The sequence below is a fragment of the Octopus bimaculoides genome, chromosome 20 (assembly GCF_046866305.1).
Source record: "Octopus bimaculoides isolate indiv1 chromosome 20, ASM4686630v1, whole genome shotgun sequence".
Classification (NCBI taxonomy): domain Eukaryota; kingdom Metazoa; phylum Mollusca; class Cephalopoda; order Octopoda; family Octopodidae; genus Octopus; species Octopus bimaculoides.
The window spans coordinates 38,343,021-38,366,737 of record NC_142947.1 but is presented as its reverse complement, the minus strand read 5'-3'; the positions used below and the strand labels follow the sequence as shown (position 1 = coordinate 38,366,737).

At 36.5% G+C, this 23,717-nt stretch overlaps 2 protein-coding genes across 2 annotated transcripts in view; one reads left to right on the top strand and one right to left on the bottom strand.

The window, feature by feature from the left end:
* Window positions 1-11,049: 11,049 nt before the first annotated feature.
* Window positions 11,050-23,227, bottom strand: LOC106875460 (neuralized-like protein 2). The gene is made up of 3 exons (XM_014923611.3): window positions 22,475-23,227; window positions 14,868-15,555; window positions 11,050-11,856 (listed from the first exon to the last, which is right to left on the bottom strand). Exons 1-3 carry the CDS (start codon window positions 22,526-22,528, stop codon window positions 11,741-11,743), a joined length of 858 nt encoding a protein of 285 aa, XP_014779097.1. The 5' UTR covers window positions 22,529-23,227; the 3' UTR covers window positions 11,050-11,740.
* An 85-nt stretch (window positions 23,228-23,312) lies between these two features.
* The window catches only part of LOC106875457 (nucleoporin SEH1), a 34,032-nt gene continuing 33,627 nt past the window's right edge, over window positions 23,313-23,717 (top strand). The window contains exon 1 of the mRNA XM_089338402.1: window positions 23,313-23,565. Coding sequence (XP_089194528.1) covers window positions 23,455-23,565 — 111 coding nt within the window. The 5' untranslated portion in view covers window positions 23,313-23,454. The remainder of the gene's footprint in view (window positions 23,566-23,717) is intronic.

The following is a 23,717-nucleotide window of genomic DNA, read 5'->3' as shown; positions in this document are numbered from 1 at the left end:
GAAATATTTGCAATTTTGAATGCAATGGTACAAGATACAGTTAAAACTATTAACTTTATTGAAAGTCATGCCCTCTTCACAAATCTCTGTAGCGAAATGGAATCCAATTTCAACAAACTGTTATTGAGAAAAGAAGAGCAACGGTTTTCAAATGGAAGAGCTTTGAAGCGATTATTACAATTAAAAAATGAAGTCATAATATTCCTGTCGGTTAGGCAGACGAAACCGATAGAACGTGTGCCAGAGTTGAAAATAAGTACAGTGGGCTGTTTGTTCGACTAAACCCTTTATGGCGGTGCTCCAGCATGACTGCAGTCCAATGGCTGAGACAAATTAATGATAAAAAATATTAAGAACAGTAAAGCTGGCCGTTATCGAGATCTGATTTCTTGTGCAAAAATAAACGGGGGCACCTTTCTTAACAAAGCTAGTCTTGTCTGTAATAAATTTATATTTACGGAGATGTACTTGCATAGCAAGTGACTTGATCTGAGATCGTGTGCTGGAACGAAAACAATTTCAGCGTGGAAGATGTTTAGAAGCCATTTAAAATAACACACAAAAACCGTTAGATTCACTTCAACATTTAAATTTAATTTGTCAAAAGGTTTAAACGTTGTGGTAGGGAAGGTATTTCGAAATCTATCAGGTGTCGCCTCCTGAAGCACAGAATTTTGTCAGTGAACAGGTCGCGGTCTCAAAGCGACGAAAATATATATATATATATATATATATGTATGTATATATATATATATATATATATATATATATATATATATATATATATATATATATATATATATATATATATATATATATATATATATATATATATATATATATATATATATATATATATATATATATATATATATATATATATATATATATATATATATATATATATATATATATATGTATATATATATATATATATATATATATATATATATATACATATATATATATATATATATATATATATATATATATATATATATATATATATATATATATATATATATATATGTATATATATATATATATATATATATATATATATATATATACATACATATATATATATATATATATATATATATATATATACATACATATATATATATATATATATATATATATATACATACATATACATATATATATATATATATATATATATATATATATGTATATGTATGTATATATATATATATATATATATATATATATATATATATATATATATATATATATATATATATCTGAAGGGTTACTTCATACTTTTGTAGGGTACAGATTTATTTATTATTCTTCAACAAGAATATTATAGTTATGAGTTACTTCGAAGTTCCAGTCATCACCATCACCATCATTATCCTCATCACGTCATCATAATCATCATCGTCATCACGTCATCATCATCATCAACATCTATGTATACACACACACACATACACGATGGGATTCCACTCAGTTTCTCTCAACCAAATTCGCATACAAGTCGTTGATTGGCCTAGCGCTGTATTAGAAGAGATAAGCTCATTCCTACAGATAATTCTTCGAAAATCCTAATGTGCATTCACTTAATGTCACAGAGTAAGGCAATTTCTCACATTTGACCCCTTTATCAGCGGGAGTTATTTTCGACTTTAAGCATGACATTTGTCATGCCTACAAGTTAAGTCATCAGGTCAAGGCCTTTTGCAGCAGTGTGCAGCGTGGATGGTGTCGAGGGGGCGAGAGAAAGGTGGCGGTTCGTCTCGGGCAACGCTTTTATGGGGACAGCACCTTTTGGATTTGCTATATAAAGCTGTAAAGGGTGCAGAAAAGATGGATGCGTTGGGGTGGCAAGCTCTAGGGCTGCTCTGGACGGCACACTTTCCAGCTATGTCACTGGTATAAGTGTAGATAAAAAAATTTTACTTTCTATTGATTGAGGTTGAATCTTTGGTGAAAGCAACTAAAGGGGTTTGAGGCAGGATTTGCATTGAGACCTCGTAAAACCCTCACTAGCAACGTCTATCTAAACAGACCCATCAAGGTCTCTCCACCGGAGAAGTTGTTGTTGGCACTCCGTCGCTTACGACGTCGAGGGTTCCAGTTGATCCGGTCAACGGAACAGCCTGCCCGTGAAATTAACGTGCAAGTGGCTGAGCACTCCACAGACACGTGTACCCTTAACGTAGTTCTCGGGGATATTCAGCGTGACACAGTGTGACAAGGCTGACCCTTTGAATTACAGGCACAACAGAAACAGGAAGTAAGAGTGAGAGAAAGTTGTGGTGGAAGAGTACAGCAGGGTTCGCCACCATCCCTTGCAGTCTGGGTCAAATGCTTCTTTCGGCTGCTTCCACGCGTATACTCGGCCAGTGGTCGGAAATAAGGGAAAGGATGACTCATCCGAGAAAATAACATTCTTCGACTGCTCTAGGTTAATTCTGTAGGTTTTTATTCCACTCTAAACGCTTTGCAACGTTTGTTTTTGAAAGTAGTGGTTTTCTGATTGCAGCCCTCCCGTGAAATCTGGCGTTGTGCAGCTCCCGGCGAACAGTTTTTGTGGAAACTAGGTTCTGAGGTAATCATTAAGCTGGTACTTATTTTATCACCCCCGGAGGAATAAAAGGTAAGGTCGACCTCGGTGGAATTTGAATTTAGATCGTAAAGACGGACGAAATGCCGCTAACCATTCTACCAGATCACCGCCTTTCTAACCACAAATATTGATCATAAATTCCATTACTGAAGCCGCAGAGAAGGTCATTATGTGGCTTTGGATAAAGAGGGCAGACCTCGTAGTTTGCTGCTAATGAGATGCAAGCAAGGACTTGACCAGTTTCAGCTGAGTCAACTGGATGAGTAGGTCTGATGTATGTTGAAAGATCCGAAACCTCATGAGACCCCGGAAACATTACTGACGATGCATCACAAAGCATCTATGAGATGTAACTTGGAATTTTAAAATATTCGATTCTCTTTCTCTCACTTTCTTTTTACCGCTTTCTTCTTTCCTTTGTCTCTGTCTCTCTGCCTCACGCTCTCTTTTTCCCTCTCTCTCTCTCTCTTACCTTCTTCCTCCTTTCTGTCTCTGTCTCTCTGCCTCTCTCTCTCTCTTACCTTCTTCCTCCTTTCTGTCTCTGTCTCTCTGCCTTTCGCTCTCTTTTTCCCTCTCTCTCTCTCTCTCTCTTACCTTCTTCCTCTTCTTCACTTCCTCCTTTTTCTCTTTGTCACTGACTTTCCCTCTCTCTCTCCACTTTTGTTTTTCCCCCTCTCTCTCTTTCCTTCCCTCTCTACTTCTCTCCCTCCCTTCCTCTCTCTCTCTCTCTCTCTCTATACCTACCCATCTAGCTATCTCTCCCTCTCTCTCTCCGTCTCTTTTTCATTCTTCTAACCTAAGTGCTCTACAAACATCAGGATCATTTTGACTGTTTCATTTCCCTGCATCTTTCAAAACAGCATTGAATTTCCTTCTTGTCCACATCCCACACCCATCAACTTACACTTCAAACCAAATATTAACCCTAATAATCTTATTTATTTCTATATCCCGATAACTGCAGACCGCAAGCAAGCAGAATGGTTATTATGTCGGACAAACGGATTACTAGCATTTCTTCCGGCTCTGTACGTCAGCCAAATCCACTCACAAGACTTTGGTTGACCCGGAGATATAACAGAAGACGTTAGTTAAGCTGCTACGCAGTGGGACTGAACCTGAAATCATATAGTTGGGAAGCAAGCTTCTTATCACAGTCTTAGAATGTTTTTTTTAATTTCATGTACCAATTTTTGTCCCATTTAGCAAAATAGATACAAGGGAGGTAAATGCCAGACGAATTCATATGGGAGACAACTCTTTTTTTGTCTACATCTAAAAATGAAATTAGAATTAAATGATTTTGCTATCTCCCATCGAAGGTCAGTTATTAAGAGTCATAAATATAGATTTCCATTCTTATTGCTGAACAGCCAAATTTTATGAAGTTTTCATCGTCAGGTCGGTGTCTTTTAGATATTCATCATGAGATTCTAATTTCAATAAATTTCGCAATACTTTTACAGAATAGAAATTTCTTTTCCCAAAATGACTCACTTCGAAGCACACACACACACACACAATACAAGCTTTGTAGATAGTCAAAAAGATATTTATTTTCACAGCAGAATGAAACTAATCGATCATAACTATATCAAAGAGAAAGGCGTCGAGCTGGCAGAATCGTTAGCACGCCGGGCGAAATACTTAGCGGTATTTCGCTGCCGTTACGTTCTGAGTTCAAATTGCACCGAGGTTGACTTTGCTTTTCATCCTTCAGGGGTCGATTAAATAAGTACCAGTTACGCAATGGGATCGATGTAATCGACTTAACCCCCTTGTTTGTACCCTCTATGTTTAGCACCCTGTGGGCAATAAAGATATAAATACGTCCATGAGATATCCTGATCTGAATATCTTTTGTTTTTTGATCTTATAAAAATAAATGCGCCCTTTTAAAGCCTAGCCAGGCTCTTGGGCCCGGTTTCCAGGTTTCAATGGCGTATATGTTCTCCAGCTGGACGGGACGCCAGTCCATCGCAGCGTTACTCATTTTTGCCAGGCTGAGTGAACTGGAGCAACGTGAAATGAAGTGTTTTGCTCAAGAACACAACGCATCGCCCGATCCAGGAATCGAAACCACAATCTTACGATCATGATGCTGAGACCCTGACCACTAAGCCACGCGCCTCCACTTTTCTGATCTCTTAGTGCCTATATATTCTTTTATGTTTGTGACCCTTCGTTCGTTATGATAAGGGAGTATTTATTTGAATATACATGAAGGGGGATAACTCTGACAAAGCTAGGTAGAAAGATAGATAGATAGATAGCTTTCCAGTTATCTAGCCAACTAGCTAGCAACACAGAGAGATTTTTAACTATTACAAATTAATTCTGAGACGATTTTCTGTTGTTTGTGAGATATTAAAAATATTGGCTTCACATTTTAGCACAAGGCAAGTGATTTCGGTTAAGAGGATAATTCAATTACAACTCAGTACTCCAGTTGTACATTTCTCATACTTTTACAATGCCGAAAGAATGAAAGGTTAAGTCGATCTAGGAGGAATTTGAATTCAGAACGTAAAGACGGACAAAATGCCGCTAAGCATTTTGTCTGGCACAGTAACGATTCTGCCAGCTCGCCACCTTAGATATTTAAACTATTAAAATGTTTTAGATAGTTCCTCAATAATTCACATATACAGTTTTGTGGTTGTGGTTGTTTATCCAGAGAGTTTCAACAGTCTTTTGCGTTTGGATCTCCTTGATTCCTCTTTGACACTACTGGATCTCTATAGCTAGTGAGTTTTGAGCCTACATTGAATGCATTGGACGCAGGGTGATTTTTGAAGCCATTTTGGGGTAGAAAAGGTGAGTCTCATAGGCTATCAAATACAGTAAAGTGTCTAAATGAAGATTTTATCTCTCATTTCTAGAACGCAGACACTTTAATGTGTCCTTATGATTTATATATATATACACATACACACAGAGACAAACATACATACATAAATATACATGTGCTTGTGATGGGCCAGAAATGTTGCAGACACATGGTGTTGCTGAATGGTATCCAAGAAATGGGAAAAGGCCACTTGGAGGGCTTTGTTGACGGTGAGAAGACAATTTAGTTTAGTAAATTAGGTTAGATGAAATGGTGCAATCAAGACAGAACTGGAAGCACATTGTGACCAATGTTGTATAACAACCTCTTATGTCTGGCTGACATCAAATACATGAATGTATGTATATATATATATATATATATATAAACATAATTAAGCAAATATTAATCTTCGGAGTGGTTAGTTTTCATTGTTTTTTTCTTCTTGTTTTTGCCTTTGTGAGTTACAAGTAATGCTATCTGTTGGTGTCTCAGCTTTTTTAGCTGCTATTTCTGAACTTCGGTATGTGGTGAAGCAAATATTTGCTGATCCCTTAATTATGTTTATAAATGTATATGAACTTTTAAATAAGTTCTCCACCGATAATGGTGCTTACATACCGAATGGCTTGGTAAAAATTATTAATTGTTGATTTATTAATAAATTGATAAACCTTTACCCTTTTAATTTGTATATATATATATATATATATATATATATTATACATACATATATATATATACATACATGCAATATACATTACATATATATGGTGGTTGTTCACTCCTTATGCAGAGTTTGACCCCCTCCTGTACCTACACCTGAGATCCATCATGGATTCTGATATGGCTTTTTAAGCCAGACAATGTTTTGAAAAGACACCCACATGGATTGCACATCCGATTTGGGCCACCAAGTACTGCAGTTAAGTTCTGATCTTTGTGGATCTTAAAATGTCTTCTGAGGCCTCTGTTATATCTGCAGACCTTCTGGCATACATTGCACTGGAAGGTGTGCACAGACATATAGGCACTATAGTTGGTGGGGGTTCATTTTCCATGGGTTTGCAAATGAGATTTGGGCCCAGCAAAAGAGAAGCACAGTCGGTCACAAACTGTGCACACAAAAAGGTTATTATACATATTTATATACGAACTATATATGTACATACTTATATACATACATACATACTATATACATTACACACACACACACATATATATATACATATATATATATATATATATATATATATATATAGTTATACATATATACATATGTGTCTGTATGTGTGAGAGTGTTTATGTGCAAACAGAATCATTTTTCTGCAGTCCACTATAAAAGAATGTTCAGGCTGTTTTCTATTTGATAGACTGTGACATTATAACTTCACTTCGAATAAAAGAAAGTTGGCGACAGGAAGGCAGCCACTCATAAAAATAAAAGTTCCAGATCAACTTCTCTGAGGTCTGATTTTATTCAATTTGAAATCAGTTGTGAGGTTATCTAAATATAGTTGAATGTCTGTCAGAGAAAAGGCACCAATCCCATACGTTGTTTATCACAATTGAGATCAAATGAGATAAATATCTGTTGGTTCTATTGTTTTCACTGGCCAACTAACTACTGATAAAAAAAAAACACAAGTTCTTGATGTGTTTACCAGAGATTTGAATGGGACATCAATCCTTGACAGGATGTTTTGTCAATTATTTTTACATCTCAACAGTGAGGACATGGAACCTAGTGGTTAGTATGCTGCATTCATAATTGCAAGATCATGGTTTCAATTCCAGGACGGGGCATTATGTTGTGTTCTTGAAATATTGTTTTCATATTAATATATAAAACTGAGAATGAGTGTCTGCCTGTCTGTGTGAATCTCTATAACTCGAGAACTACACAACCGATTTCATTCAAATTTTACACATGCCTTACTTAATGTACATGCAGTGTCATGGGCCAAAATCTTGATGGCTTCTAAATCTCAAGCACAAGGAATATCGGAGAGAACTAAACAATAGAAATACTTTGTGATATAAATTCTTGTGAAAAGCCAAAGGTTAAAATGAGCTTCTATTTTTTTCTTAAATTAGTTTTTAAATATTAAATACTAAATACTGTATTAGCTAGCATACAAGACGTGCTTATTATATGTCTAAATGTACTAAAAAATTGCCATGTCTAATGCAGTTGTATTATGGATAGAAGACTATTGCAGGCTAAGGAGATGGATGATTATAAATCTAATAGGCACAATAATTGTTACTAAAGATAAAATATTGAAAACAAGCCAAAACAGTCTGTTAGCAGACTGCTGGTATACCAGTGGTTACATGGGGAGGTCACATCATTTCATTATACTTCCTTTCTCAGCATACTCTTTTACTTGTTTCAGTCATGTGACTGTGGCCATGCTAGAGCACCACCTTTAGTCGAGCAAATCAACCCCAGGACTTATTCTTTGGAAGCCTAGTACTTATTCTATCGATCTCTTTTGCCGAACCGCTAAGTTACAAGGACGTAAACACACCAGCATCGGTCGTCAAGCAATGGTGGGGGAACAAACACAGACACACAAACATATATATATATATATATATATATACGGCGGGCTTCTTTCAGTTTCTGTCTACCAAATCCACTCACAAGGCTTTGGTCAGCCCGAGGCTATAGTAGAAGACACTTGTCCAAGGTGCCACGCAGTGGGACTGAACCCGGAACCATGTGGTTGGTAAGCGAGCTACTTACCACACAGCCACTCCTGCACCTACTTAACCTACACTTGATATGTGTCTTATTTTATTTAGCAACTGTTTTACCTTTAAGAAATTTTTTTTTTTTAATTATCTAAATGAAAATTCTCCTGGAAACATGAAAGGAATGTTAAACTTTCATCTTTCTGTCATTTATTTGCAGTGGATAACAAAACCAGAGCAGAGGTGAACCACTCTGATGACCAATTGTGGTAACACAAAATATCCCAGTCAAAAATACAAGTTTCACGTTCTGTATTCTTGGCACTCCGTCGCTTACGACGTCGAGGGTTCCAGTTGATCCGATCAACGGAACAGCCTGCTCGTGAAATTAATGTGCAAGTGGCTGAGCACCCCACAGACATGTGTACCCTTAACGTAGTTCTCGGGGATGTTCAGCGTGACACAGTGTGACAAGGCTGACCCTTTGAATTACAGGCACAACAGAAACAGGAAGTAAGAGTGAGAGAAAGTTGTGGTGGAAGAGTACAGCAGGGTTCGCCACCATCCTCTGCCGGAGCCTCGTGGAGCTTTAGGTGTTTTCGCTCAATAAACACTCACAACGCCCGGTCTGGGAATCAAAACCGCAATCCTATAACCACGAGTCGGCTGCCCTAACCACTGGGCCATTGCGCCTCCACCACGTTCTGTATAGTAATTGTCTTAACTAAAATATAAACAGCTGTATAGTTGATCTGAAAGATAAAATAGAAATATGATATTCATATAACAGTTTTTGTGATAAATTTATGGTTTTATTCTATATTCCAATATACTGTCATAGCATTGTATTTTCATTTGCTGAATCAAACATTCCCCCACTACAACACCATTGTAAAATAGCTTTCGATAAATATATGATGAAATATACTAAATTTGTTTTGGGTTTGTTTTTTGAAATTATATTATTAGAAAGGGTAGGCACCCATGCAGGTGATATGTTAAAGGTATTTTTATGCCAGTGACATAAAAAGACATCCAGTACATCCTAAGGGGTGGTTGGTATTAGGAAGGGCATTGTGAAAGCGAAATCATGATGGCACCTGTGCCCAGCGTCACCCTCTTGCCACTTGTGCTGGTGGCACGTGTAAAGACATTCAAGCGAGATCGTTGCCAGTGCCGCTGGACTGGCCCTTGTGCAGGTGGCACGTAAAATACACCATTTTGAGCGTGGCTGTTGCCAGTACCGCCTGACTGGCCCTCGTGCCGGTGGCACGTAAAAGCACCCACTACACTCTCGGAGAGGTTGGCGTTAGGAAGGGCATCCAGCTGTAGAAACTCTGCCAAATCAGATTGGAGCCTGGTGTAGCCATCTGAAAAAAGCTTTTTGCGTGCGTGTGCGTTTGTCTTCTACCACTGTTTGACAAATCAGGGTTGGTTTGCAGCTGGGGAGCTGCACCAGGTTCCAATCTGATATGGCAGGATTTCTACAGCTGGATGCTCTTCCTAATGCCAACAACTCCCAAGAATGTGGTGGGTGCTTTTTATGTGCCACCAGCATGAGTGCCATTGACATGACACCGGCATCGGCCACTACTACGATCTCACTTGGCTTACAGGACTTCTTTCTCAAGCACGGTATATCGCCAAAGGTCTCTCTCACCTGTCACTGCCTCCATGAGGCCCAACGCTCGAACAGTGTTTTTTATGTGCCACCAGCACATGTGCCAGTCAGATGGCACTGGTATTGGTCACAACTACAATTTTATTTGGCTTGACAGGTCTTTTCAATCACAACATATCACCCAATGTTTATACATATGAGTGGCTGTGTGGGTAAGTAGCTTGCTTACCAACCACATGGTTCCGGGTTCAGTCCCACTGCGTGGCACCTTGGGCAAGTGTCCTCTACTATAGCCTCGGGCCGACCAAAGCCTTGTGAGGGGAATTGGCAGACGGAAACTGAAAGAAGCCTGTCGTATATATGTATGTGTGTGTATATGTTTGTGTGTCTGTGTTTGTCCCCCCAACATCGCTTGACAACTGATGCTGGTGTGTTTACGTCCCATAACTTAGCGGTTCGGCAAAAGAGACCGATAGAATAAGTACTAGGCTTACAAAGAATAAGTCCTGGGGGTCGATTTGCTCGAATAAAGGCGGTGCTCCAGCATGGCCACAGTCAAATGACAAACAAGTAAAAGAGTAAAAGAGTATATTTATACACAATCATTTCTCTAATTAATTAATCATTATCTCATAGCTTTGAGATTTCGATGATGTAACCGTTTGATTTAAGCATGCCAGTGTAAGGTCAGTGTGAGAGGCTGGATCTGGCCAGTTTGAACATAAAAAAACATGTAGAGAATATTTGGACCAGATATGGATAAAGGGTTAAAGCAAAATAACCTGAAAATTAAAGTAGACACACATGTTGTTGTTGTTGGCACTCCGTCGCTTATGACGTCGAGGGTTCCAGTTGATCCGATCAACGGAACAGCCTGCTCGTGAAATTAACGTGCAAGTGGCTGAGCACTCCACAGACACGTGTACCCTTAATGTAGTTCTCGGGGGATATTCAGCGTGACACAGTGTGACAAGGCTGACCCTTTGAATTACAGGCACAACAGAAACAGGAAGAAAGAGTGAGAGAAAGTTGTGGTGGAAGAGTACAGCAGGGTTCACCACCATCTCCTGCTGGAGCCTCGTGGAGCTTTTAGGTGTTTTCGCTCAATAAACACTCACAACGCCCGGTCTGGGAATCGAAACCGCAATCCTATGACCACGAGTTCGCTGCCCTAACCACTGGGCCATTGCGCCTATACAGCCACACATACATACATACAAAATGTGTGGAGACACACATACAGACACACAAAATATAAAATCTTTCTAATTAAAAATATAATAAACCCAAATGAAGAGGATGTAACAATAGCATGAGTTTTAATTAAGGATATTAGCATTAGAAGATAATTGCAGTTTTATCTTTCCAATCCCAATGAATCCATGTATCAATCAGTGTTTGAGTAATATTTATAGTGTTGATGTTCTTCCTTTTGTTTCTCTTCTTTTCTTCAATCCATGTTTGCTGATAAACTATTAAAAAATACTGTATAAATAAAAAAAATATATTCCTTACAGATATTGCCTTGTACAAAATATATACATTATATTCTAATACTAAAAACAGCTATCAATTTACTAACCCAAAAATAACTTACAAAAACTGTCTTCACTACAAAACAATTCTGGTCCATTAAAGAATGTGTTCTGGGTTAGTCGATAGAATATTTTTTTTTTTCACAACTAGTAGCAAATTTATTGAAAGTGGGGTTATGGGGGAAGGTTAGAGATGATATTAGCAGTAGTAGTAGTAGTAGTAGTAGTAGTAGCAGCAGCAATGGATCTTACATGTTTCTGATAAACAGTTGTCAAGATGTGTCTAAAAAAAAAAAAAAAAAAAAGGTGGGAATTTATATTTCCAACTTCGTTCTAGCCTTGAGAAAAAAGGTAGATAAAGTCTGGTGGGGAGAAAAAAAACAAAAACAAATGTTCTGTTCATGCAATGTTCAAATATCACACAATAGAAGGAGCCACACACTTTGTTCAAGTATTCTTCAGACTTCATATAACAGAAACTGCTTTAATTTGGTTGGCAATGGTAATATATCAATATCTTCTTTGCGAACCATTTGTAAGATGATTTCACGACAAGCATTCTGTAATGATGTCACTGGAAGGAAACAAATATATATGTAAATATATATATATGTATATAATTGAAAAATACAAGAAAAACAAAGGGCTGAGAAAAGAAAGAAAAAAATAATAAAGAAGGCATTGGTTTTGTTACCTGATGCAAAGTTCCACTCTTGGTCCAAATTAGAACAAAATTTTCACTTTCAAAGTTAAAGCTATTTAAAGCAAAAAGCTAAATGATCACTATACAAAATGTAAGAGGTACTTGAGGACACTTAATTATCAGTGTTATTACTCTCGTCAAACCAATTAAAAGGTTTCTATTTCTTTCAGATACACTATGGCAGATAATATGCTAATACGAGAAATGAAAAGATATGCAGTCATTGTTGAAACATGTGGAAACAGGGATTTAAAAATTGCCAACTTTATAAATGATGCAAGATTGTTTGTACACTAAGGTTTGAGATAGAAATGGAAGCCTTTGGAGGGAATGCTTCAATTGCATCAAAGAAAATAAAACATTCTAAAAGTCTAGACACTAGACACTAAAAGGACAACATAATTCGTTTAAACACTAAAAGGACAGCATATGGTTGGTAAGCAAGCTACTTACCACACAGCCACTCGTGCACCTTTATTAACCCTTTCGTTATCAACCCGGCTGAAACCACCTCTGGCTCTGGCTTGTTTTCATAAGTTTAGAATTAAAATCTTCCACCAAACCTTAGTCACAATTTATGTTCCTAACACCAGCTCAATGATAACTAAGTTATTTTACTAAATTCCTTGTTATATTTAAAATCAATTAAAAGAAACAGAGCATCTCAAAATAAATACAATAACGAAAGGGTTAAAGGTAGGGATAGATGCAAACATGGCTGTGTGGTAAGAAATCTGGTTCCCAACCACATGGTACTAGGCTCAGTTCCACTGCATAGCACCTTGGGCAAATGCTTTCTACATTAGCTTCAGATTGACCTAAGATGGAAACTGAAAGAAACCTGCATGACATGTGCGTGTGTGTGTAATCTTGTGTCTGTGTTTGTCCCCCACCACTTGACAACCAGTGTTGGTTTGTTTATTTCCCTGTAACTTAGCAATTTGGCAAACGGAATCAATAGTATAAATACCAGACTTTAAAAAAAATAATAATAAATACTGGGGGTTGATTTATTTGACTGAACCCTTCAAGGTGGTGCCCCAGCATGGTTGTAGTCCAATGACAAACAAATAAAAAGCAAAACAAAAAAAAAGTAGGAACATCTTTCTTCTCACAACAAACCAGCATTATCAAGTTTTAAACATTATTTAACAGAAGTTGTTCCAATCACAGATTACTCAATTACATCTTTTAAACTTTATGATTTATAAATAAATATGGGCACTTTAAAAACATCATTATTTAGAATGTCATCTGAATTATTGCTGGGAAAAGAAAAAAAAAATGAAGCATAATTAAATTCAAATACATAAATATATAAACAAGGAAAAACTACAGTTCTATATTTAAGAGATGAGGAATTATTTACATATGCCCACGGGCATATGGCGTAGTGGTTAAGAGCGCGGGCTACTAACCCCAAGGTTCCGAGTTCGATTCACGGCAGCGACCTGATTAATAATAGTATTAATAATAATAATAATAATAATAATAGTAACATCGTTAGGAATGAGAACCCAGGTTCGAAATTTCCCCCAAGACACCTGACGAAGGCTGGAGGGTATATTCAGCCGAAACGTGTTAACAACAAACAAGATGAGGACAAATATCCGTCAAATGTAAATAATGTAAATAAAGGAAAAATTATTAACATCAACTGATAAAATAAATAATATATTAGAGTCTTAATTAATATACAATAGTAAACAGTGTGCAGATTGTCCAGCATTAATCTTACAACTGCTAATCCAGTTCCATCCCTAATCCAGCACAAATTTCAGCTGACCTAATTTTAATCTCAAATTTTACAGGTTGTTGCATCGACTTGCGATTAATGTTTGGTGGTGGTACATGCTGCATACACACATTGCATTCCAGTCAATTTGATTGACTGAACAGCCTGCTTGTGAAATTAATGTGCAAGCGGCTGAGCACTCCACTACAAGCATGCGTACCCCTTAAGGTAAGACTAACACCTCAGACGTAGGAAGAAGACTCCTAAATTGAAGATGCTCTCACGCAGCGGGAATAAGACCCAGGAAAACCAAACATGGCATACATCAAGAACAATGTTAGTTCTATCAAAATACATATTCAAATTTCCACCTTATCTATTCATGACCTAATTATAAATTCAAAATGACCGACAAGGCAAAATACCCTTATTGTAGGTCAATTTTTCTACCAAACAAAGATAATATGCCCTAACTTGGAATGCCAACAGATTGAGGTACAGACTAGAAGCTGAATCAAAGACATTAATGAAGTTGGCCTAGATTTCGTCATGGGGTTGCTCAAAGCCATATACAGCAGTTCAAGCGTTTTTGACCCCTGGGTAGTAGCATTCAAGTGTCTCTGGAAGATGAACAAATCAAGTGTATCTAATCACACTAGAACAGCATCTATGCAAAATTTCAGCCTATTACATCAATTATTCTTGGAGATATCAAGACCTAAAGATTGCTACTCATAATCAGAAATGTCAATTTGAGAAAAAAGCAAAAAACTCTGGAAATCTATATATATAAATAAATTAATTAATATAAATGTGTGTGTGTGTGTGTGTGTGTGTGTGTGTGTGTGTATGTATATATATATATATATATATATATATATATATATATATACACACACACATGACCTATAAAAATACATTTAGAATGTTAAAGATAGAATCTTTTTAGTTTCTTGAATAACATACTGATTTTGTTTCCAGACTCATTGCTTCAAAGTTCTAAATTACCTGTCACTGTACCTGGTATTAATTACATATGCAATGTACATTCACTATTTGGAAAGTACAAAAACCCAAAACATTTTCAAGAATTTGTCAGCAACAAACAACAACTCAGTGATTGCTTATCCGGTAAAAATGTACAAACCTCCATAGAGTTGAATTATCCGTACTTGTTTAGTTGTGCCATAAACATCAACTATGGCATATAAAGGACCATCTTGATATGGTATATTTTTGGCACAAGGTCCTTGATCCAGTCCATTGATAATAAAATGCATCTCAGCGCGGTCATCGTTTACTACATACATGATACCTATTCGACTGCCAACGTCAGTCGGCAAGATACTTCCCTTTTTTGGAATACAATAGCCATTTTTACGCTCCATGGGGAATCGTACAGGTAACAGAAGGCTACGACTAAAAGTACCACGCGGAGTTTGAATTAAGTCTTCGTTTCCCACAACAGGTTGGTATGGTTCTGTCGATTGATCCTCATCAATTTCAATGTTCCCAGTGAAAATACGATTGTGAGATTTATTCACAGCATAGATCCATGATTTGCCCATGTTAGCAAGATCCGGTAGAGCATACTGCGGTAATTTGAAATGGTTACGTGGATCGAATTGTGTTAGACCAATACGTAGGTGACCACTCCATCCACGCTCTGTCTTTTCAATTTCCACAAGGAAGATCTCTCCCGGTTTTAGAGGTTCTTCACTAAATGTCAGTGCATGAGCAAAACTAGTTTTACGGTAAGCCACCAGATTTTCATGAAATAACTGAATATTTTCCCCATGATAGGGATGAAATCGAGTTGGAGGCATTTTTTGAACCTGAAAGTAAAAACAAAAGAAAAAAAAACGATTAGCATTATTTAAATACATCAAAATGAAATAAAAGAAAAAGAAAACAATACAGTGGAATTCTTTACATTAACACTTTAACAATCAAATGTACAAGATGATATTAAAAAGTTCCTGGACTACTTAGGTTTCATAAAAAATAACTTGTTTACTGACTGCGGCCATGCTGGAGCACCGCGTCTAGTCGAGCAAATCGACCCCAGGACTTATTCTTTGTAAGCCTAGTACTTATTCTATCGGTCTCTTTAGCCAAACTGCTAAGTTACGGGCATGTTAACACACCAGCATCAGTTGTTGGAGGGACAAACACAGACACACAAACATACACACACACACACACACACACACACACATATATACATACATATATATATATTTATACATATATATATGACAGGCTTCTTTCAGTTTCCGTCAACCAAATCCACTCACAAGGTTTTGGTCGGCCCGCGGCTATGGTAGAAGACACTTGCCCAAGGTGCCACGCACTGGGACTGAACCTGGAACCATGTGGTTGGTAAGCAAGCTACTTACCACACAGCCACGCCTGTGCCTAAGTTTTGACATCATCTCCTTCGAAATAGTCACCTTGCACAGCAACACACCTATCTCAGCATTCTTCACACTTTTGGAATCCAACCTGGAAGTTGTTTTCCATAATCTCATCAAGGACCTTCTGCGATTCACTCTGGATTTCAACAACAGTGTTAAAACAGTGACCTTTGACCAGTATTTTCATCTTGGGGAAGAGATGGAAGTCCACAGGTGCTAAATCTGGTGAATAGGGCAGGTGCAGAAGCGATACCATGTTTTTGGCAAGAAACTCATAAGTGAGGCGAGCTCGGTGAAGAATCCAATTCTTCGTGCTCCACAGATCTGGTTGCTTTTACCGAATGTCCTCCCTCAAACACCTCAAAATGTTGCAGTAGAACTTTTGATTGAGGGTCTGGCCCTGGGGGACAAATTCTCAGTAGACAATACATTTTCAGGGGTGACACTTGTAGTAGGACTTCCAGACCACTTATTATCTTTCAGGGATAATCTTCTGCTTTTGACATGCCCATTGCCTCATTGCTGTAAGTTGGCAGAAGCATGCTCAATCTTTCTGCACCAGACTTCCGAAGTTTGACGCAAAATTTCACGTTGGCTCTTTGTTCCTGTCCATGACAAAATCACAGACTACAGCATACATGTGATCACAAAAACACAAATTTCACAACTTGTGAAGTAAACACAGTGGTGTCACCTGGCACACTGCCTCATCAAAGTCACTGCTAGTTCTCGCTGCGCATGCAATCATGTGCTGCCATCTGTTGCCATGCTTCAGAACTAGTCTGGAAACTTCTTGACACCACCTCAAAATGTTTATTTATTCAAATCGTTTTGAATCAATCAGGCATTATCTCAGCTCTGAGATGTCAATGATATGATAGTTTTTTTTTTTTTTAATGATATTGTAGGATGAGTGTGAGGGAGCCTTTGATAATTTCTCTTTAATTTTGTTAAACGAACAGAAGTCTTCTGCTTTTAGAATTCTCTCATCTCATCATTTAAAGTCTGTTTTCCATGCTGGTATGGGTTGGATGGTTTGACTGCAAACTGGTGCAACAAAGTTCCTAGGGGAGTTCTAATATGGTGAACTTTTGCTTTTTGACAAGATAAGATGGGATGCCCCTGGGAGCTCCTCCATGCTGATGACCTTGCACTAATTGTTGAGTCACCATCAGAATTAGAGGAGAAGTTTCAGGTGTGGAAGCAAGGACTAGAATCGAAAGGCCTTAGAGTCAACCTAGCTAAAACCAAAGTCTTAATAAGTAGGAAGGTAGACAAAACACAAACCCCTTAAGGTAGATGGCCCTGCTCAATCTGCAGAAAAGGTGTAGGTAGAAACTCCATAAGATGTACCCAGTGTAAGCTATGGACACATAAGAGGTGCAGCAATATCAAAAGAAGGCTAACTAGCAAGATAGTTTTTGTATGTGGCAGATGCTCAGGAGCAATAAACACTGAAAATGTTTACCACACTCCAGGGTGAAAAACTATAAGTAGTTGATAGCTTCTGCTACCTAGGTGACCAAGTTTGTAGCGGGGGAGGGTGCACTGAAAGTGTAGCTGCTAGAATAAGAATAGCCTGGGCAAAGTTTAGAGAGCTCTTACCTCTGCTGGTGACAAAGGGCCTCTCACTCAGAATAAAAGGCAGACTGTATGATGCATGTGTACGAACAGCCATGCTACATGGCAGTGAAACATGAGCCGTGACTGCTGAGGACATGCGTAAGCTTGCAAGAAACGAAGCCAGTATGCTCCAATGGATGTGTAATGTCAGTGTGCATACTCGACAGAGTGTAAGTACCTTGAGAGAAAAGTTAGACCTAAGAAGCATCAATTCTGGTGTGCAAGAGAGACGATTGCGCTGGTATGGACATGTGGCAAGAATGGATGAGGATAGCTGTGTGAAAAAGTGCCACACCCTAGACGTTAAGGGAACCTGTGGAAGAGGTAGATCCAGGAAGACCTGGGATGAGGTGGTGAAGCATGACCTTTGAACTTTAGGCCTCACCGAGGCAATGACCAGTGACCAGGACCTTTGGAAATATGCAGTACGTGAGAAGACCCAGCAAGGCAAGTGAGAGCATAATCTGTGACCTCTCCCAGAAGTGTAGCCAGCTCACTAATTTGTATCTTTACTTCATTGGACACTAAAAACCCTGCTTGCGAAGACCTGTCACACGGCTAAAATGAGCCAGTCACCAGATATGAACCCAATTGAACACTTCTGGGACATAATGGACAGGACACTTCATAAAAAGAACAAAAAGCATCTTCAAAGCCAGGTCTTTTGAGATTATTGAACAAAACTTGGCAAGAAATTCCACAAGAGAATATTTGTCATCTGGTCAGTAACATGCCTAATAGGGTCCTTGCATTGAAAAATGCTAAGTGCATGTCTACTAAATATTAAATATTCACAGTATAGCAATTAATAAATAATTTTAAAGTATAATTTCCGATTTAAATAAATTTTAATGATTACAAGGCTTTCTATTTACTTGTGTCATGTCTGTTTATATATATATATATATATATATATATATATATATATATATATATATATATATAAAAGATAATAAGAGTGAAAAAACTACAGAAGGCTTGTGTTACATGGTTAAAGTATATATTTAAATTATGTCAGAAAAATGTTAGAAAAATGTTATAAAATCTTTTTGGTATATAAACATTGTATTTTGAGAAATAACCGGTTTCGTGTTGTCTTTTCAAATTTCTCTACTTCATTGTAACGTGTTCGCTCGGACTGGAGCGAACACGTTACAATGAAGTAGAGAAATTTGAAAAGACAACACGAAACCAGTTATTTCTCAAAATACAATGTTTATATACCAAAAAGATTTTCTAACATAATTTAAATATATACTTTAACCATGTAACACAAGCCTTCTGTAGTTTTTTCACTCTTATTATCTTTTATACATCCAACCACGTGCTTTCACATACCAACTTTCTCACCTATATATATATATATATATATATATATATATATATATATATATATAGATAGAGAGAGAGAGAGAGAGAGAGAGAGAGAATGTGTGTGCGTGTAAATGCACATGGCTTAGTGGTTAGGATATTCGACTCATGATAGCAAACTCATGAGTTCAATTCCAGGCAGTGCATAGTGTCCTTGAGCAAGACACTTTATTTCACGTTGCTCCAGTTCACTCAACAGGCAAAAATGAATTGTACCTGTCACATTCTGTGTCACACTGAATCTATCTGAGAACTACATTAAGGATGTGCATGTCTGTGGAATACTCAACCACTAACATATTAATTTCATGAGCAGGCTGTTCTTTTTATCGGATCAGCTGGAGCACTCATCATCATAACGAATGGAGTGCCAAGATGTATGTAGTTTAGCTTAACGGTTCGGCAATAGTGACCGATAGAATAAGTACTAGGCTTACAAAGAATAAGTCCCGGGGGTCGATTTGTTCGACTAAAGACGGTGCTCCAGCATGGCCGCAGTCAAATGACTGAAACAAGTAAAAGAAAATATATATATATATATTCATATATATATATATATTCACAAACGCGCGCGCGTTTATATGTGAGGGGTTGTGTATATGTGTATGTACATTATATACAGGGTGTCCACAAGGTCTGGGTACATGGAGTAAATAAAATCATAACATAAGCAATTAAATATAAGAAATAATAATTTCTTAAAGTATGTGTTAATACCCACGTACCCAGACTTTGTGGACACCCTGTATGTGTGTGTGTATATATATATATATATATATACATACACATTAGTATTTTACCTCAAATTTGGTACATTACACCCCGTACCACAAATTCGCATGGCTGTCAACCGAGAGCAATTCTTGCCTTACTATAATAACTTGTAAGAATGATTGAGAAATACTTGAAGAAAGAAACGAGAGCTTTTTGTTACTACAGCACTTGACCAACGTGACCACAGTATATTCAACAGGCTGCATGCGTTCCGAGACAAGAGCAACATCTAGTAGTTCAAGATAAACCATGCAACTTAAATGGTTTAAATAATAGAAAACAAGTGAAACAAACATATTTTGATTAGGCACACGTTTAGATTTATCGAGTGAAATAAAATGCTCAACTTTCCTAAAATAATTCATTGGTATAAATTAGATTGATTTCCAGTTGAAATCATAACTGGATCTCTTATATAATTATCAGGGATTTCGCTAAAAAGCTGTACAAATATTGGAGTCTTAGGACTAGCCTGAAGACCAATTTTGTATGGGGTATAATTGATCGTAATATACATAACTAGTAGAAGGTATATCGACTCTGAAACCATTAAGTCCGCCACTCCGCCAACTCAATGCATATATTGATTTCTGGTCTAAGGCATAAATATGGGGTTATTTTCGCAGGAATAGGGTTTATAGTTTACTGAATCGACCCCCACTTCAGTACTAGAACTTCTTTTATCGACCCCAGATGGCCAAAAACCAGCTGATTAGGACAAAAATGATGTCTATTCTTTTCTATTGTCATTCCGGTATACTACCAAGAATATAACAGGTCCACGCGATTTTATCAACACTTAAATAATATCAAGTACAATAAGGAGAGATACGACAAATATTAATAGTCAAAACAAGAAAACAGTAAATATAGAGGGGGGGGGATACTAAAAGACTGCTGCATTGCCAGATTTACAGTGATACAGACCTAATACATGCATACATTTATGTACACATGTATGTATAAATGCGATTATATATATATGCGTGTGCAAAAGCATAACATCATGTAATGAATGTGGATTGGATCTAATGCTCAAAGAAAAAGGACATTTTGCTTAGAATCCTCCTTTCTGATTATCATTATTAACATGAATATACAAGAGGCATAACATAACAGATATCTGGTCCATTATAGTATAACATACATCGCACATGAGAACGGAGTGGTTGTTTATTTTTCAGGGTGATTCGAATCGCAGAAATGTTGAATGTAATTCTATAAATAAACAACCACTTGTTAAAAAGAAAATTTAATATCTTATCTAAAGAAAATCCCAGTTAATACGCCTATTATACACTCTGTGTTAACAGTGTATCTAATTTACGCTTCAACTCTACTACGTCTGTCTTGTAGCAGTGAACGAGGCCATTCATAATTTTGTGTGGAAATACCAGCTGTTTTGATTGATGCTGGTAATTAATTAAGGTATTTTCGAAACAACAATTAAAAGACAAACGAATATTTATTAAAGTGAGACACTTTCCTCTTTATATTTATTTAATAAATAAAATGCATGAAATATTTTTCTCGAAAATGCATATACCTTTGATTTAATTGAATAACTCTCTGTCTCTCTCTCTCTCTCTCATACTTAATTTCAAATTCATGTTCGAGAGTTTTGATTCCTAATTAATAAACATGCAGATAGAACATTGAAGTTATTTGAAATTATCTTTAAAAATTAATTAAAGAAAAAAAATCTCGAGAATTTCTTAATTAACTACCAAAACAGTAAGCAGAAAACTATTCATGAGTGAATGTAATAGAGAAAAATTAGAATATGTAAAACGATTGTAAACGATTTTCGATACGTCACACATGAAAGAAAAAAAGCGTTGTTTTGTAAAAACAAGATTCTGTGGTGTTCATGGGTTTCCCAATGACATTAATCAACCTAAGTATTTGACAGATAAGCGAAACCAGATCTAATGCTTTGGGAATGTCCCTCTACCCGCAATACCTTTTTTTTTTTCTTCTTAAGTGGTTAAATAAATATTTTTATTAAAGCATGTTTATTAGTGGCATAAAGACTCTCCTCGGATGTAACAGAATTTAAACGCAAGAAATGATCCATTTGTTCGTAGAAGCTTGCTTTTGCAACCCCTGAAAATCATCACCAGAAATCATCAAAGCAATATGTTTGCGTGAGGTTGTGACTTGAAAGCATTTTAATAAGAAATATTCATTGGAATTAACTTGACCTAAAGTGAAACCATGCATGTTTATATATACATACCTGTAATTGCTTATTTCACTATAAATATATATATGTAACATGCATAGTTCGTTTCAGTACACACATATACATACGTATATATATATATATATATATATATATATATATATATACACAGGGTTTAAAATGCATTTTTCACAATTAATTTATAGTTTATAAAAACCTGAAATCAATACAAGATATTGGAGTGCAACTAATAGTACACGCGTATTTGTACGTCAAAGTGATCTAAAGGGTAGTTGAAACGAAATGAAGCAAGGAGAATGGGGTACCTAGCTAAACAATAAATTATAACCAAGAAAAGAACTGAGTTGAACTTATTATTCTTACCTCTATTAGTGTTGCCTCAGACACAACGTCAAATGTACCATTATTAACTCTCATTGATGTGACTGTTGCAAATATAATTCACAGTTGCATATTTCAAAAGTAATTGTGGTTTGATTTCGTGATCGAATTTTGATACAGTGGGTGCGAATAAGATTAGAGAGAAAATACTTTCCGAAATAAAGATTCTAAGGAAGTTTCAGGAATATTTGTAGATTTTAATTTAGTAACCAGTGTTGGGTTAATACCGAAGGAGCATTAAACAAGTTATTTGTTCTTGTTATTGCGTTGTTTTCAACGAGGAGAATGCAAGTAAGTCGTTCTTCTTTGAATGTCTTGCGGAAAGATATCCATGTTGAGAATAATAAATTCGATTACTCGGAAAGATTATACAGAAATTTTTTAAAATAACATTGCTGGTACCTTGTCCCATGTTAAAGCAGTGATCTGCTCCAAGCGATTTTAAGAGAGATTCATAGCTAGTAACATTGGTAGATTCCATCAGGTAAGCTGTCTTGCAAACAATTGATTCCCTAACATCATCATCCAAACTGTTTCACGCCGATTAATAATACCACCAAGGTAGTACATGGCCAAAATGTAAATGACAAAATATTTAATCCAACTCCAATAATGCAGGCAAAATATTTAATATAGCTCCACCAACTCGTGACTTGGACTTTTTTAAAAGACAAATTCACAAAAAAAGCACCGAGTTTAGAAGAACTTGTTTGGAATAAATCAAAGATTACATACAAGCTTCGCAAATGGTAATTAGATTATCTACCAATCAGAAACACGAGGTTATTCGCTGCAGAACTTTATTATTTCCGGTACCGGTGATATTGTTGTTGTTTTTTAGATTTAAATCTCCAGGTTTTTCTGGTTGGAAGTAAATTTTGTGGTTAATAGCAAGCTTTTAGGGTGTTGCATAACCACTCTAACAGATTACCGGAGAAATATATACACATATATATTTTACTATGTCAGCCCCTAAATCTATTCAGACAGACCACGAGGATTTGATCCACGATGTTGCGTATGATTTCTATGGGGAAAGATTAGCAACTTGTTCCAGTGATCAAAGTGTCAAGGTTCGATTATTATTTAAATTTATACATGTTTCTTTATTCCTTTTAAAAATATTTTAATTTGTTTATTGATTTCTATGTTTCTTTATTCCTTTATTTCTTTTAAAAATATTCTCGATTTCTATGTTTATATTTGATTGTAATTGTTGCTAATT